This window comes from Silurus meridionalis, chromosome 10 (genome assembly GCF_014805685.1).
Source record: "Silurus meridionalis isolate SWU-2019-XX chromosome 10, ASM1480568v1, whole genome shotgun sequence".
Lineage (NCBI taxonomy): Eukaryota > Metazoa > Chordata > Actinopteri > Siluriformes > Siluridae > Silurus > Silurus meridionalis.
In genome coordinates, this window is record NC_060893.1 from 21,141,463 (window position 1) to 21,158,852 (window position 17,390).

General features: G+C 43.5%; 4 gene segments (V, D, J or C); 3 read left to right on the forward strand and 1 right to left on the reverse strand.

Annotated features, from left to right (window-relative positions):
- LOC124391942 overlaps positions 1-17,390 on the forward strand; it is a 39,978-nt gene that overhangs the window by 22,256 nt on the left and 332 nt on the right.
- Positions 5,070-6,339, reverse strand: LOC124391962. The segment is given in 2 exon segments: positions 5,070-5,500; positions 6,188-6,339. Coding segments are annotated over 2 exon segments (330 nt in total).
- LOC124391966 lies at positions 9,585-10,082 on the forward strand. The segment is given in 2 exon segments: positions 9,585-9,639; positions 9,751-10,082. Coding segments are annotated over 2 exon segments (381 nt in total).
- Positions 16,230-16,754, forward strand: LOC124391946. The segment is given in 2 exon segments: positions 16,230-16,293; positions 16,405-16,754. Coding segments are annotated over 2 exon segments (384 nt in total).

A 17,390-nucleotide genomic window follows, 5' to 3' on the forward strand; every position in this document is an offset into this window, starting at 1 on the left:
AACATTGGAGGTGGGTTTAAACTGTTCTATCATGGTGTGGATGGAAAGTGAAATGGTGTAGGGGTGATTCTGAAGGAAGAGTACACTAAGAGTGTAGTGGAGGTGAAGAGAGTTGCTGATAGGGTGATGAACGTGAGGCTGGAAGTTGAAGGGGTGATGATAAATGTCATCAGTGCCTATGCTCCACAAGTCGGCTGTGAGATGGAGGAGAAGGAAAGATTCTGGAGTGATTTAGATGAAGTGGTAGATGGTGTACCTAGGAATGACGGTGATTGGGGCAGACTTTAATGGGCATGTAGGTGAAGGGAACAGAGGTGATGAGGAGGTGATGGGTAGATATGGTTTTAAGGAGTGGAATGTAGAAGGGCAGATGGTGGTAGATTTTGCTAAAAGGATGGAAATGGCAGTGAGGAATAGTATTTTAAGAAGAAGGATGATCATAGGGTGACGTATAAGAGTGGAGGAAGGTGCACACAGGTGGACTATGTTCTATGTAGAAGATGCAACCTGAAGGAGATTGGAGACTGTAAGGTGTTGGCAGGGGACAGTGTAGCTACACAGCATCGGATGGTGGTCTGTAGGATGGTTTTGGAGGTGAAGAAGAAGAGGAGGAGAGTGAGGATGAAGAGGAGAATAAGATGGTGGAAACTGAAGGAGGAAGACTGTAGTGTGAGATTCAGGGAAGAGGTCAGACAGGGGCTCGGTGGTGGTAAAGAGGTGCTGGATGATTGGTTAACTACTGCAGGAGTGATGAGGGAGGCAGCTAGAAAAGTACTTGGTGTGACATCTGGAAATAGAAAGGAAGAGAAAGAGACGGGGTTGGTGGAATGAAGAAGTGCAGGACTGCTTAAGGGGAAAGAGGTTGGCATAACAGAAGTGGGATCGACAGAGTGATGAGAAAAGTAGGCAGGAGTACAAGGAGATGCGGCAGCAGGTAAAGAGGGATGTATGAAGCCAAGGTAAAGGCATATGAGGAGTCTGTTGAGAAGGTGTAGGGAGTATTTTGAGCAGCTGATGAATGAGGAAAATCAGAGAGAGAGAAGGTTGGATGATGTGGAGTTAGTGGTTAGCAGGTTGAGAAGAGCTTGGAGAGGTGGAGGTACACGCTGGAGAGAAGGGGAATGAAAGTCGGTAAGAGTAAGACAGAGTACATGTGTGTGAATGAGAGGGAGGGCAGAGGAGTGGTGCGGTTGCAGGGAGAAGGGGTGGAGAAGGTGGAGGAGTTCAGGTACCTGGGATCAATAGTGTAAAGTAATGGAGAGTGTGTTAGAGAAGTAAAGAAAAGAGTGCAGGCAGGGTGGAGTGGGTGGAGAAGAGTGATAGGAGTGATTTGTGATAGAAGGGTATCTGCAAGAATGAAAGGGAAAGTTTATAGGACTGTGGTGAGACCTGCGATGTTGTATGGTTTAGAGACAGTGGCATTGAGTAAAAGACTGGAGGTGGATCTGGAGGTGGCAGAGCTGAAGATGTTGAGGTTTTCGTTGGAAGTGATGAGGACGGACAGGATTAGAAATGAGTTTATTAGAGGGACAGCGCATGTAGGACGTTTTCGTTTGGACATGTGCAGGGATGGGACATTGGGTTTGTCTGTAATGGGAGCAGCCAAAAGAAGAAGAAGAAGTCATGTGCTGAGAATCTGGAGAAATCTCTGTGCAAAAGGGACAAGGGACAAAATTAATACTAGTTACCAGTTGCAGGGTAAAGATATATCATTCAAAAAACAAGGCATATAAAAATAAACATGATCCAGAAATATCACCATTCTCTTAGGGCCAACGCTTATGGACTGATGAAATTTGTTTAATTGTAACACTGTTCTGTGGTTAGATGAATCAAAATATGAAAGTTGTGGAAACCATGGACATTGTGTCCTCCAGACTGAAGAGGAGAGGGATCATCCAGCTTGCTATCAGAGCTCAGTTTAAAAGCCTGATGGTGTTGAGGTGCATTAGTGACTATGAAATGGGCAGCTTGCACATCTGGGAAGGGCTAGGGTTAGGATTAAGGTTAGCACCTTTAATGCTGAAGGATATATATACAGGATTTAGAGCAAAATTTGCTTTTAACCAGATAACACCTTAATATGTTTTGCAAAACACACGGATGGGAAGCAATGAAGTACAAATACTTAATTGCTATACTTTAGTAGATTTTTCTGATATCAGTACTTTACTTCACTATTTATTTTTCTGACAACCTTTTACTTCCACTTAAAATTTTTCCATTACATCATTTTCTACTTCTTACATTTTCAAACCAGGAACCTAGCAATTAGGGTTGCACAAGCCAGTGCAACCTTGGTGATGGTCCCAGGCCCTGATAAATGAGGGGGTTGCGTTAGGTAGGGCATCCATTAGATGCCACCACTGGGCCCTTATCCCCTACTCCCTAGCCACTAACTGTTTAATGTCTCCCACTTGCTCCTAGTTAGTGTTGTCTATTTTAGTTACCCATTTTGCCTTGGTCTTTGTTGGTTCATTATATTTGTTATTATTTCTGTTGTGGTATATTCTTCTTTATATTGGTCTTGATATTTGTATTTGAATCTGATCTGTATGGGTTTGTTTGGTGAGTGTCTTTCTATTTGGTTTGATTTCTTTGAGTCTAATGTCTTCCCTAGTCTTTTAGCTTCTTCTGTCTTCCCTAGTCTCCTGTTTTCCCTTGTATCGCCTGTCTTCCCAAGTCTTTTGTCTTCCAGAGTCTCCTGGCTTCTCCCGTATTCTCGAGTCTCCTGTCTTCCCGAGTCTCCTGGCTTCTTCTGTTTTCCCTAGTCTCCTGGCTTTTCCCGTATTCTCGAGTCTCCTGTCTTCCAGAGTCTCCTTGCTTCTTCTGTTTTCCCTAGTCTCCTGGCTTCTCCTGTATTCTCGAGTCTCCTTGCTTTTCCATTCTCCGAGTTTTCCCAAGCCGCCCGTATTATCGAGTCTCCTGGTACCTCCTGTCTTCCCGTATTCTTCGTCCTATTTTGTCATTACTTATTTGAATTAGTCTTGTGTTATTTTGTTTTGTTAAACCGACTCTGCCTGTGCTCAATTTTTTGGTTCACTTTTCTCAAGCTTTTTGGACTCATTATTTTCATTAAAGAATCATGTCTTTGCACGTCTCGAGTGTCTCTGCAGTTGAGTTCCAACGCCTCCCTGTGGCAGACTGCCAGTCAGCTATTCGCTCTAGTGACCTGTGGGTTGAGACCCACTCATGAACCTGACAGGTGGGCAATTTAAATGTTGGTACTATGACTGGTGAAGGGAGAGAGGTAGATGATATGATGAAGAGGAGAAAGGTAAATAGGTTGTGTGTTCAGGAGGCCAATTGGAATGGGAGTAAGGCCAGGACCATTGGAGCGGGGTTTAAACTGTTCTATCATGGTGTGGATGGAAGAAAAAATGTGTATGGGGTGATACTGAAAAACAAGTACAGTAAGAGCATAGTGGAGGTGGAGAGAGTTTCTGTTAGTGTAATAAACATGAAGTTGTAAGTTGAAGTGGTGATGATAAATGTCATCAGTGCTTATGCTCCACAAGTGGATAATGATATGGAGGAGAAAGAAAAATTCTGGAGTGAGTTAGAAGTGGTAGGTGTAGAAAGATTAGTGATTGTGGCAGACTTTAATGGGGATTTTGGTGAAGGAAACAGAGGAGGTGATGGGTAGGTATGGCCTTAAGGAAAGGAGTGTGGAAGGGCAGATGGTGGTAGATTTTGCTAATAGTATGGAAATGAGAGTGGCAAATATGAATTTTAAAGAGAGGAAGGAGCACAGGATGACATAAGAGTGGAGGAAGGTGCACACAGGTGGACTATGTTCTGTGTCGGAGATGCCACCTAAATTGTAGACTGTAAGGTGTTGGCAGTTGACAGCTAACTAGACAGCATCGGATGGTGGTCTTGTAGGATGGTTTTATAGGTGAAGAAGAAGAGGAGGAGAGTAAGGACTGTAAGAAAAATTATGGTAGAAACTGAAGGAGGAAGACAGTAGTGTGAGATTCAGGGAAGAGGGCAGACAGGGGCTCAGTGGTGGTGAAGAGGTGCTGAATGATTGGGCAACTGCTGCAGAAGTGAAAAGGGAGACAGCTAGGGAGGTACAATACTTGATGTGACCTGGAAACAAAAAGAAAGACAAAGAGACGTGGTGGTGGAATAAGAAAGTGCAGGAAAGCATAAGGAGAAAGATGTTGGTGAAACAGAATTGGCATAGACAGAAAAGTAAGCAGGAGTACAAGCAGATGAAGCAGCAGGTGAAGAGGGATGTGGCAAAAGCCAGGGAAAAGGCATATGAGTAGCTGTATGAGAAGTTGGACACTAAGGAAGAAAAAAAGGATTTGTACTGATTGGCCAGGCAGAGGGACCAAGCTTGGAGGGATGTGCTGCAAGTTAGAGCAATTAAGGATGGAGATGGAAATGTGTTGACTAGTGAGGAGAGTGTGTTGAGAAGATAGAGGGAATATTTTGAGCAGCCAATGAATGAGAAAAATGAAAGAGCGTGAAGGGTGGATGATGTGGAGATGGTGAAGCAGGAATAGCATAGGATTAGTATGGAGGAAGTGAGAGCAGCGATTAAAAGTGGAAATTCGGTAGGACCAGATAACATGCATAGAAGCATGGAGATGTTAAGGAGAGATGGCAGTGGAGTTTTTAACAAGATTATTTAATATTTAAGAATTGTGGATATGTAGTTGTACTTTATTCAAATAGTTCTCAGTTTAAATTATAAACTCTTATAAACATCTTTCAATTTTTTAAATTTGTATTGATTTTTATTTTTTTTTTTGGTCTGTACTATAGTTGTGTAAATTCTTGTTTCATCTTATTAGTTTATTCTATAGTGTATTTTTAATAGTAAACACACACACACACACACACACACACACACACACACACACACACACACACACACACACACACACACATTTGCATGCAACACTCTGATTCCCAGAACAGTTTAACGCTTTCAGCAGATGTTTGTGGTTCATCCAAACTCACTCAAGCACAACACACAGCTTTGCACTCAACTGTAGAGTGCAGAGTAAAGGTTGCTGTAAAGGTGCAGCTCCAAATCACTAACAAAGACACTTCACTACTGAAAAAGGAGACATGATTTCCAGATTGAAGCTTTATTTCAGCACAGCTACACCACTGACACCACCTCAGACTGCTAAGCATGTGGTAAAGTGTACACTTGAATTCTAGTGGACTTCACAGCGACTCTTTCGGAACGAGGTGATCTGAGTGGTGTCGTGGTGGGAAACGGTGCAGCTGAACACCTCGGCCTCTTCCCAGCGTTCTTTGCTGAGGGTCAGGGTGCTGCTGCGGCTGTAGACACCGTTCTTCTGATCTTCGGTGCTGGTCAGAACACCTTCGTTCACCTCGACACCGTCCACGGTCCAGCTCGGCAGCGCCCCCTGTGGAGAATAGTCAGAGAGCAGGCAGAGCAGTGAGGCTGGTCCCTCAGAGAGCTGCAAAGAGGAGGGAGGGAGCAGAGACACGAAGGGCTTCACCATCGGTCCAGCTGGAGACAAACACACACACACACACACACACACACACACACACACAATTTTATAAGTTTAGTCATGATAATGTGAACTCCATCACAATGAACATGGAGATATTTAGTAATTCAATGTAACGACTATAAAGCAGATGCAGTAGTTTATATGCACATCCATAACAAAACACAATTCTAAGAACATCATCCAACCAAACTGCAGCTCAACCAAACAACCTCCATCTTCTGAACAAGTTCATAACAACACACTGTGCTTCAATAACCATCACACCAGAGTAAAGTCATTTTTGTGCATTTTTGTAGATGAACTTATTAATGATTTATGACTTAGCATTAATGTGAAATCAACACTAGACCACAATTGTTCTTGTTTTACTGTTACATCAATTCCCACTGTGATGAATTTGAGTAACAAAAAGAAATAACGAAATAAAATAAAAGTTATACATTTACCATGAATCTGAAAAAGACGTGACTCCTAAAGAATTTTAAAAAATGACGCAAAAGCAGAGAATTTGTCGAAGCAGCTCTTCCCTCTTCACATCACATTTCTCTTTTTTATAGAAAAGATCTATTTATTTATGAGAATGCCACATTTTTATTTTGTAGTAAATCTGTATCTACAGTATTTACATTGTGTAATAAAACTAATGAATCCACGAGATTTTAGTAAAAGTGAGCACTTACTTTTCATAATGAGTTTTGTTCCTCCACCAAAAGTGTACCACAGTGATACATTGTAATGAAACCGTCGTACAAAAACCTCTGTTACACTACAGTGAACCTAAACACACACACACACACACACACACACACACACACACACACACACACACCTCAATCTTGAGCACAGTGTAGTATATACTATAAAAGACTGGACATAAAATAACATCAAATGTTGGATTAGTGAGGAGATTCTCTACAGTCAGTGCCACAATATAAATAATACATAAAGAATAATGTTATAATGCTGGTCTCCTAAAAAATCTCCTCTGTAGTCAGTCTGAATCTTGATTAATTATTAAATTAAAGTGAGAGCCTGAACTTCTGTAAGTTCTCCACATGCACTTGTAAATTCTTGGAAATCTCTCATTGTGACTGAGTGTAAGAATGACAGTAAGATTGGGGGAATGTGGTAAAAACGTTTCCATACTTAGAGGACACTTTGCATTGGCAGCACATGCTTCAGTGCTCTGGGAGTGTTTATAGCGCTGTGACTTTCACACTTCATGACGAAAAGCTGCTGCTACAGAAACTTCACCCACAGCTACCATGACTTTGATCTCCGTCCTCATCTGGACACTGATCCTCTGGACTCAAGGTCAGACACTGCTTCATATTTTATCTCTACAATGATGTGTTTATACAAATACACGTATTGTATCTGTTCTAATATTTCAGTTTCATGCTGCATTATTGTGTATTTTTTACAGAATGCAGAGGTCAAGCAACAGTAACTCAGACTCCTGCAGTGAAATCTGTTCTTCCAGGAGAAACAGTCAACATCAACTGTAAAACCAGTCAGGCAGTGTACAAGGATTCAACTGGTGAACGTTTAACCTGGTATCAGCAAAAACCTGGAGAAGCTCCTAAACTCCTGATTAAATATGTAAATCAGCTACTGTCGGGTTTTCCAGCTCGTTTCAGTGGCAGTGGATCTGGATCTGATTTCACTCTGACCATCAGTGGAGTCCAGACTGAAGATGCAGGAGATTATTACTGTAAGAGTTTCCATGAAATTTCAGGCTACTGTTCACACAGTGATACAGAGTCGTACAAAAACCTCCCTCAGTCAGATAGTAGAGAAACTGCACTGCTGCAGCTGGGAGCGACTGCAGGTGCTGAGTTGGAGGATGTGATACACACAAACACACAAATTCCTATTTAACAGACACGACCATCAGGGATTTTACTTTGATTTGTGTCTGTGTGTTTAATCTGTTGGTCTCCAGAACATTTAGTTAGGATTAGTTCACACAGGGATTTATCACCTTTTATAATGTTTTGAGCATATAGAATTAAAACATAATTCTTCCTCTCCTTATTCTCCCATTAGAATGTCTCACAGAGATCATCTCTTCATACCCGCTGTCCTCTGCATCTTCCTTTTAAAACCAACTACCTGGATGTCTTTAACATCCATAAATTCCTTGGCCTTTATATTTTTCTTCTTCCTGGTGGCTCCATCCTCAGATTTCTCCTACCTACATACCCAATGTCCCTTCTCTGCACATGTACAAACAAAAACTTCCTACATGCGCTGTCCCTCTAATAAACTCACTTCTAATCCTGTCCATCCTTGTATCATGAAAAACTAAACATCTTCAGATGCTACCTTGGCTCCATCCTGTCTTAATGCCACTGTCTCTAATCCATACAACATCACAGGTCTCACCACAGTCCTATGAACTTTCCAGTTCACTCTTACATATACCCTTCTATCACAAATCACTGATATTTGATGTACAGTATTAATTGGGTAAAATGTGCAATAACTACATCGAGGCCATCAGGTGTCTTTATCACGAATAATCAGGTAAACAGATTATTAGAACAGCAGGACATTGCAGTGATACACATATTTAGGTGATAATTAAGTAATCTGTGTAAATGTCTCCTTTTACTTGGTATCACTAAGCAGAGAAATTAGACAAATTTCTTTTTATGATGAGAGCTGAATGATCCTCTTTCTCCCAAAATAGCACACCGCTTTCACCAGATGTTCAACTTTCTTCAGCCAAACACAATGAAGCACAACACACAGCACTGGATAAACAGCTAAACACACTCTCTCAACACACTGATAATGACTACTAACTGTAATAAAACACACCCAATGTCTAAAATTAAGTTTTATTTCAGCAGAGCAAAACTACAGGAAGAGCAACAGGACAGTGAAAGTAAGACAGGAATACAGCATTGTGTTAAACTCTATTGTAGATGGATGTGAGCAGCTCATTTAATTACCTAGCTGTTTTACTGTCTCTTTCCCAATACCGGATGATTGACACTGTCAGAGGCTTAACTCCTTTTTCCCAGAGTGCTTTGCAGAGGTTCAGGGTGTTGATTTGTTGTGTAATCGTTCTTCTTCTGTTCATCAGGGCTGGTCAGAACCCCTATTCACCCAGCAATCCACTGTATTCGTCGCCCCTGTGGGAGTAGGCAGACAGCAGGCAGCAGGCTCCTCAGAGAGCCGCAAAGATGATGGATGGAGCAGAGACACGGAGGGCTTCACAGTGGGACCCTCTGGAGGAAAAAAAACAACAACACAAATTTACACACACATACACAAAATTTCCTTGTTAATGCTTCTTCACATCACTGCAGTTCAGTAGATTTAATCAGCAGGAGAACATTTATGAGCTACTCGTTATATTGTGGAGCGACTCAGACTTCAATCAGCTTTATTCTGTTTTAGCTGCTTCTTACTTATGTGTCATAAAAAGTGCTCCCTGTGTGATAGTAGGGAATGAATCTGATGACAGAAATGTTCACTTTTTAACACAAACACACAGCAGCATCAGCACAAAGACTCCAGAATAATGTACACAATACTGCAGAAATGAACCAATGAGCAGGTTTCCACTCACCAACACAAACACACTGGAGATTTATTACATGTTCAATATTCACTCGTTTTTTTTATATATTTTACTGCTTAAAGTTTAGACTCTGAACACAGCATACTGTATACAGTGCAGAAGACAGGAGGAGAAATAACATCAAATGATGGATTAGTGATGAGATTTGTCTCTACAGTCAGTAACATTATACATGATACATAAAAAAGTTAAAATGCTGGTCTCCTCAAAATCTCAGTATAAATCCTGATGGAATTAAAGTGGAAGTCTGAACTTCTGTCATTTTTCTACATTCACTTGTAACATCTTGATATTTTCCAAAAAATCTCCTGTGACTGAGTGTGAGAATGCCAGTAAGATTGGGGAAATGTGGTAAAGACGTTTTCATACTTAGAGGACACTTTGCATTGGCAGCACATGCTTCAGTGCTCTGGGAGTGTTTATAGCGCTGTGACTTTCACACTTCATGACTGAGAGCTGCTGCTACAGAAACTTCACCCACAGCTACCATGACTTTGATCCCCGTCTTCATCTGGACACTGATCCTCTGGACTCAAGGTCAGACACTGCTTCATATTTTATCTCTACAATGATGTGTTCATACAAATACATGTATTGTTTCTGTTCTAATATTTCAGATTCATGCTGCATTATTGTGTATTTTTACAGAATGCAGAGGTCAAGCAACAGTAACTCAGACTCCTGCAGTGAAATCTGTTCTTCCAGGAGAAACAGTCACCATCAACTGTCAGTCCAGTCAGGCAGTTTACAAGGATTCAAATGGTGTCTGGTTGAACTGGTATCAGCAGAAACCTGGAGAAGCTCCTAAACTCCTCATTAAATATGTAAATCAGCTACAGTCGGGTTTTCCAGCTCGTTTCAGTGGCAGTGGATCTGGATCTGATTTCACTCTGACCATCAGTGGAGTCCAGACTGAAGATGCAGGAGATTATTACTGTCAGAGTCACCACAGCATCTCAGGCTACTGGTTCACACAGTGATATAGGGTCATACAAAAACCTCCCTCAGTCAGATAGTAGAGAAACTGCACTGCTGCAGCTGGGAGCAACTGCAGGTGCTAAGTTGGAGGATGTGATACACAAACACTTAAATTCTTATTTACCAGACACAAATCTTGTATCTTTTACATTGATTTGTGTATCCATATTTCATTTCTTGGGCTTGAGAACGTTTGGGACCAGAACACAAATTCAATATAGCACTTTGCTTCACTGGTGAGAAAGCTACTGACTTTAATATGAGCTGTGATTATTTCTTACAGAGCTTCATCATATTTTATAATGTTTTGAGGATATAGCATTAGGTTCACAAAAAAGTTTTCTTAGTAGAGTTAAATCTTCAGCCTAGAGAATGAACTGCGCACTGAATATTTACTATTATAGTTAGTCATGAAAAGATTTAATAATATTACCATCTGTGTTTTATTACAATTATTATAAATCAGATTGCACTAAAGAGTGGAACCATATGTATAAATATATTTAATGTATTATTTAGGTATTTTGTGCACTAAGAACATGAATGCCATCTGTTAGAGTGAAACAGACGGAAGTCGGATTGCAGTGCCTGGCTTTATTGACAGTGAGTGAGAGAGATACACACCAATACATTACCACGCACCCACGCAAACACACACACACACGCACTCACAAGTCCTTTAAGAAAGTCCGAGAAGCGCTTAGAGAGAAGCATGATCAGATCTGGAGGAAAGCTGCACCATAGCGGAGCTAATGAGCATCAAAAATACACTCAGCTGTCTGTAGAGTCCAACACATGCACAACAAACAGGAATGTGAGATGGGTTTATGTAACTAGTGATGATGAGCTTCAGGTGTGCATTACTGAGCTCCAGAACAGGCATGAGTCACAATGAGCTCCAGGTGTGCGTGGTTATGCCTGGAGCTCCAGGGAGAGCGGAGGCATGAAAGCCATAAAGCACCTGACGCCCCTTAACCCACAGATGCTCGGCGGGCCAGGGCACTCAGAGAAGGATCCTGGCGTCCGTCCAGGGTCGAAAGGGACCTGGTCAGAACTGCCGCGGAACCGGGGAAGGCCGGGAAGGACCTGAGGCGGGGCCACATCCCAGGCGGAGCGCAGGAACTGGACGATGCCCATCCCGAAGACACGAGACGGAACCACGCCCCAGTGGAGGTCCGAAACGGCGCATAGCTCGTTGTGGGGCCAGGAATGGAGCGAAACCACCGGCGAAGACCGGAGCCAGGACGAAGGCCGGATACGGAGAGACGCCTCCAGCGGCGACTGGGGACGGAGAGCTGCTTGTAGCAGAGACTGGAGACGGAGAGACGTCTTCAGCGGAGTGACCTCCATGGCAGAGACCAGAGACACCCACTGGGGAGGTCTGGCAAGGAGTGATGTCCAGCATGGAGGACCGGAGTGTAGCAATGTCCTCCCCGGAGCCCCAGAACGGAGTGATGCCTTCGGCGAAAATTTGGACCGAAGGAATGCCCTGACCACGGAGGTCAGGAGCAGAGCTACATCCGCAGCGGAGATCGGAGACCGTGTAAATTGGGAGCAGAAGAACCTCCTCGGTGGTGTCCAGAGGCCGAGCAACGCCCACGGCGGAGATGAGGAACGCAGTGACACCTTCGGCTGGTCTGTGAGCCATGACAATGCCTTCAGAGGAACTCGGAGGTGTGGCTTCGCTCCGAGAGGAGCCCAGAGGCGAGACGTCTCCTGGAGAGGGACGCTGAGGCGTGACTTCGCCTTCAGACAGTCCAGGAGGTGTGGTTTCACCTTTTGGGAGACTTGAGGCTGAGACATCTTTGTCGGAGGAGCTTAGGAGCAAGATGTCACCTCCAGAGGCGTTCAAAGGTGAGACGCCGCCATCAAAGGAGCCTTTAGACGAGACGTCGCCGACGGAGGAGTTCGGGGGCGAGACGTCGCCTTCAGGGGAGCTCAGGAGCAAGACGTCGCCTTCAAGGGAGCCCGGGAGCGAGACGTCGCCTTCAGGGGTGCCCAAGAGCGAGACGTCGCTGACAGTGGAGCTCTGGGGTGTGACGTCGCCGACGAAGGAGCACAGAGGTGAGATGTTGCCATCGGAGGAGCTCAGAGGTGAGACGGCGCCATCGGAAAAGCACAGGGGCGAGACATCACCATCGGATGAGCACAGAGGTGAGACGTTGCCATCGGAGGAGCTCAGAGGTAAGACGTCTCCACCAGAGGAGCTTGGGGCTATGGTGTCACCCTCAGAAGAGTCTGGGTCCGCGACAACACTGCCAGATGGTTCTAGAAGCGACCTGGGGCTGTCAGAGGAACCTTGGGTTGCCATGCCACTTTCATAGTCTCTGAAAGAGCCCAGGAACGATACGTCGCCTTCCGGGTTATTCTGTGGTGACATGTAGTCCAAGTCATGACCCGGAGGCAGTATGACCTCCTTCCTGCGGCCAGGCAGCGTGCTCGTAGATGCTCGGAGATGGAGCGGCATGCCCACGGGGACCCCGGAACAGGGCGGCGCGCTCGTGAAAGCCCCGGAGCGGGACGGAGCGCTTCTGGAAACCCTGGAGTGGAACGGAGTCCCTTAAGAAAGTCTGAGGAGCGCTTGGGGAGAAGCGTAGTGGATCAGAGATGCGCAGAGGAGAAGCACAGCCGGTACCGGATAGCGGAGCCCGAATGGAACAGTCAACAAAGAACCCATACACTCAGTTGTCCGTAGAGTCCAACACATGCAATAACGAACAGGGAGTGAATGTGAGAGAGGGGTTTATGTAGAAGCGGGGTGGAGCGATGATGAGCTTCAGGTGTGCATAGTTACGCCTGGAGCTCCAGAGAGGCATAAGTGACAACGAGCTCCAGTGTGCGTGGTTATGCCTGGAGCTCCAGGGAGAGCGGAGGCATGAAAGCCACAAACGGGGGCGTGACAGGTGGATCCCTGACACATCAGGAGACTTTCTCGTGAATATTCAAGTTATTTTTCTTACTTCACTCGGTGTTTCACTATGGGGAATCGCTTTGGGCGTGCCAAATGAGGAAGCTCCTATGACACCACGTCTGCCTTGACAGACTGGTCGACCTGATATCAGGCTCCGCCCCACCTTTACTACTGAGGTCAACCCCTTACAACTTAATTGAGCTTTCTACTTGTGAGGGACTACATCAAGCTCTCTCAGCACATCCGTTTTCTACTGGTTTTTGCTAAACTGTTCATCGGGTCGGCTATTACTGGATTCCGCCATCGAAGGCGAGACCAGTCACACAGGATCGTGCTGAGCGACATTGCGAAACTCGGTATAAAAAGTATATATTTTTTTCGACCTATCGGGTATTAAATTACACGGTAGGGACTTAGTAGCATCAAACAAACTAAAGGCTTCACCTGTCAAGGTGAAGCTTTAGAAGGGATAACTACCCTGCCAATATTCATAGACTAACATGTCATGAGTCTCGATTTTATCTATACTCAGCCATGTCAACAGTCATTCCCCCCGCCAAGAGGAATGTGTCCAAGATCAGGGAGGTTGCCTCTTGCCCGGTGTCCATCGTCAGGTGGAACAACAATCTCGGGCAGGGACCCTCACCCTATGTGCATTGCATGCATGGGCCGGTAGGATGGTTTTAGAGGTGAAGAAGAAGAGGAGGAGAGAGAGGACAATAAGAAAAATTATGGTGGAAACTGAAGGAGGAAGATTGTAGTGTGAGATTCAGGGAAGAGGTCAGACAGGGGCTCGGTGGTGGTGAAGAGGTGCTGGATGATTGGGCAACTGCTGCAGAAGTGATAAGGGAGACGGAAGGTACAGTACTTGATGTGACATCTGGAAAAAAAAGAAAGACAAAGAGACGTGGTGGTGGAATGTCAAAGTGCAGAAGAGCATAAGGAGAAAGATGTTGGCGAAACAGAATTGGATCAACAGAAAGATTAGAAAAGTAGGCAGGAGTACAAGCAGATGAAGCAGCAGGTGAAGAGGGATGTAGCAAAAGCCAAGGAAAAGGCATATAAGGAGCTGTATGAGAAGTTGGACACTAAGGAATGAAAAAAGGATTTGTACCGATTGGCCAGGCAGAGTGACCGAGCTGGGAAGGATGTGCTGCAAGTTAGAGCAATAAAGGATGGTGATGGAAACGTGTCAACTAGTGAGGAGAGTGTTTTGAGAAGATGATGGGAATATTTTGAGCAGCCGATGAATAAGAAAAATTAGAGAGCATGAAGGGTGGATGATCTGGAGATGGTGAAGCAGGAAGTGGATAGGATTAGCAAGCAGGAAGTTAGAGCAGCATTTAAAAGGATGAAGAGTGGAAATATGGTAGTACCTGATAACATGCGTAGAAGCTTGGAGAGGTTTAGGAGAGATGGCAGTGGAGTTTTTAACAAGATTATTCAACAAGAATTGTGGAATTCTATTTGTACTTTATTCAAATAGTTCTTAGTTTAAATTATAAACTCTGAGCTCATCTTCTTTCATTTAAATTAGTATTGTTTTGTTTAGTTTGTTTTCTGGTCTGTACTATAGTTGTGTAAATTATTGTTTCATCTTATTAGTTTATTCTATTGTTGTATTTTTATAGTAATTATGATATTATGCTAATTTGATGCAGAAAGAGCAATAAGTTGTGAAAGTGATCCACCTCAAGCCAACACACACCCACCCACACACACACACACACACACACACACACACACACACATTTGGATGCAACACTCTGATTCCCAGTACTGTTTAATGCTTTCAGCAGATGTTTGTGGTTCATCCAAACTCACTCAAGCACAACACACAGCTCTGCACTCGACCTGCTGGTAAAGGTGCAGTTCCAAATCACTAACAAAGACACTTCACTACTAAAAAAAGGAGACATGATTTCCAGATTGAAGCTTTATTTCAGCACAGAAACACCACTGACACCAACTCAGACTGCTAAGCATGTGTTAAAGCGTACACTTGAATTCTAGTGGACTTCACAGCGGCTCTTTCGGAACGAGGTGATCTGAGTGGTGTCATGGTGGGAGACGGTGCAGCCGAACACCTCTGCCTCTTCTCAGCGTTCTTTGCTGAGGGTCAGGGTGCTGCTGCGGCTGTAGACACTGTTCTTCTGATCTTCTGTGCTGGTCAGAACACCTTCGTTTACCTCGACACCGTCCACGGTCCAGCTCAGCAGCGCCCCCTGTGGAGAATAGTCAGAGAGCAGGCAGAGCAGAGAGGCCGAACCCTCAGAGAGCTGCTGAGAGGAGGGAGGGAGCAGAGACACGGAGGGCTTCACCATTGGTCCAGCTGGAGACAAAACACACAAAAGCACACACATAATTATAGTCATGATAATGTGAACTCTATCACACTGAACATAGTGATATTTGGCAATTCAGTGTAATGACTGTAAAGCAGATGCAGTAGTTTATCTGCACATCCACAACAGGACACAATTCTAAAAACATCATCCAACTAAACTGCAGCTCAACAACCTTCATCCTCTGAACAAGTTCATAACCACACATTGTGCTTCAATAACCATCACACCACAGTAAAGTCTTTTTTGTGCATTTTTGTAGATGAACTTATTAATGATTTATGACATTTTATGAATGTGAAATCAACACTAGACCACCATTGTCTCCGTTTCACTGTTACATCAATTCCCACTGTGATGAATTTGAATAACAAAAAAAACCTCTGTTACACTACAGTGAACTTAACACACACACACACACACACACACACACACACACACACACACCCCTCAATCTTGAGCACAGTATAGTATACACTATAATAGACTGGAGGTAAAATAACATCAAATCATGGATTAGTGAGGAGATTTGTCTCTACAGTCAGTAACACAATATAAATAATACATAAAGATAATAAAGAATAATGTTATAATGCTGGTCTCCTTAAAAATCTCCTCTATAGTCAGTCTGAATCCTGATTAATTATTGAATTAAAGTGAGAGCCTGAACTTCTGTCATTTCTCTACATGCACTTGTAAATTCTTGATATTTTCCTGGAAATCTCCCATTATGACTGAATGTGAGAATGACAGTAAGATTGTGGGAATGTGGTAAAGATGTTTCCATACTTAGAGGACACTTTGCATTGGCAGCACATGCTTCAGTGCTCTGGGAGTGTTTATAGTGCTGTGACTTTCACACTTCATGACTGAGAGCTGCTGCTACAGAAACTTCACCCACAGCTACCATGACTTTGATCCCCGTCTTCATCTGGACACTGATTCTCTGGACTCAAGGTCAGACACTGCTTCATATTTTATCTCTACAATGATGTGTTTATACAAATACACGTATTGTTTCTGTTCTAATATTTCAGTTTCATGCTGCATTATTGTGTATTTTTACAGAATGCAGAGGTCAAGCAACAGTAACTCAGACTCCTGCAGTGAAATCTGTTCTTCCAGGAGAAACAGTCACCATCAACTGTAAAACCAGTCAGGCAGTGTACAAGGATTCAAATGGTGAACGCTTGCACTGGTATCAGCAGAAAGCTGGAGAAGCTCCTAAACTCCTGATTAAATTTGTAAATCAGCTACAGTCGGGTTTTCCAGCTCGTTTTAGTGGCAGTGGATCTGGATCTGATTTCACTCTGACCATCAGTGGAGTCCAGACTGAAGATGCAGGAGATTATTACTGTCAGAGTTTCCATTATATCAGTAGCACCTACCTGTTTACACAGTGATATAGAGTCGTACAAAAACCTCCCTCAGTCAGATAGTAGAGAAACTGCACTGCTGCAGCTGGGAGCGACTGCAGGTGCTGAGTTGGACACAGTCTTTTTGGCTTATTGATTTATTTATATTCACTCCCTCCATATGATCAAACCTATCTTCCATTTCCATGCAGATAAACTTATGCTTAATATCGACTATAAATGTAGAAAGACATATTGATCTATCATTACTAAGTGCTTTTTAAACACTAAGGAGACACTCCTTCCATGCTGTTCGAAATACTATCAAAATAATTAGACCATATTTATGTTTAACTGTCTCCTTTCACTCAGTAGCACAGAGCAGTGAAATGAGAGGGAGATTTACATGAAGACGGCTGAATGATCCTCTTTCTCCCAAAATAGAGCACCACTTTCACCAGATGTTCAACTTCCTTCAGCCAAACACACTGAAGCACAACACACAGCACTGAATGTACAGCTAAACACACTCTCTCATCACACTGATAATGACTACTAACTCTAATAAAACACACCCAATGTCCAAAATGAAGCTTTATTTCAGCAGAGCAAAACTACAGGAAGAGCAACAGGACAGTGAAGAGAGTAAAGACAGGAATATCAGCATTGTGTAGAATTGAAACTCTATTGTAGATGGAT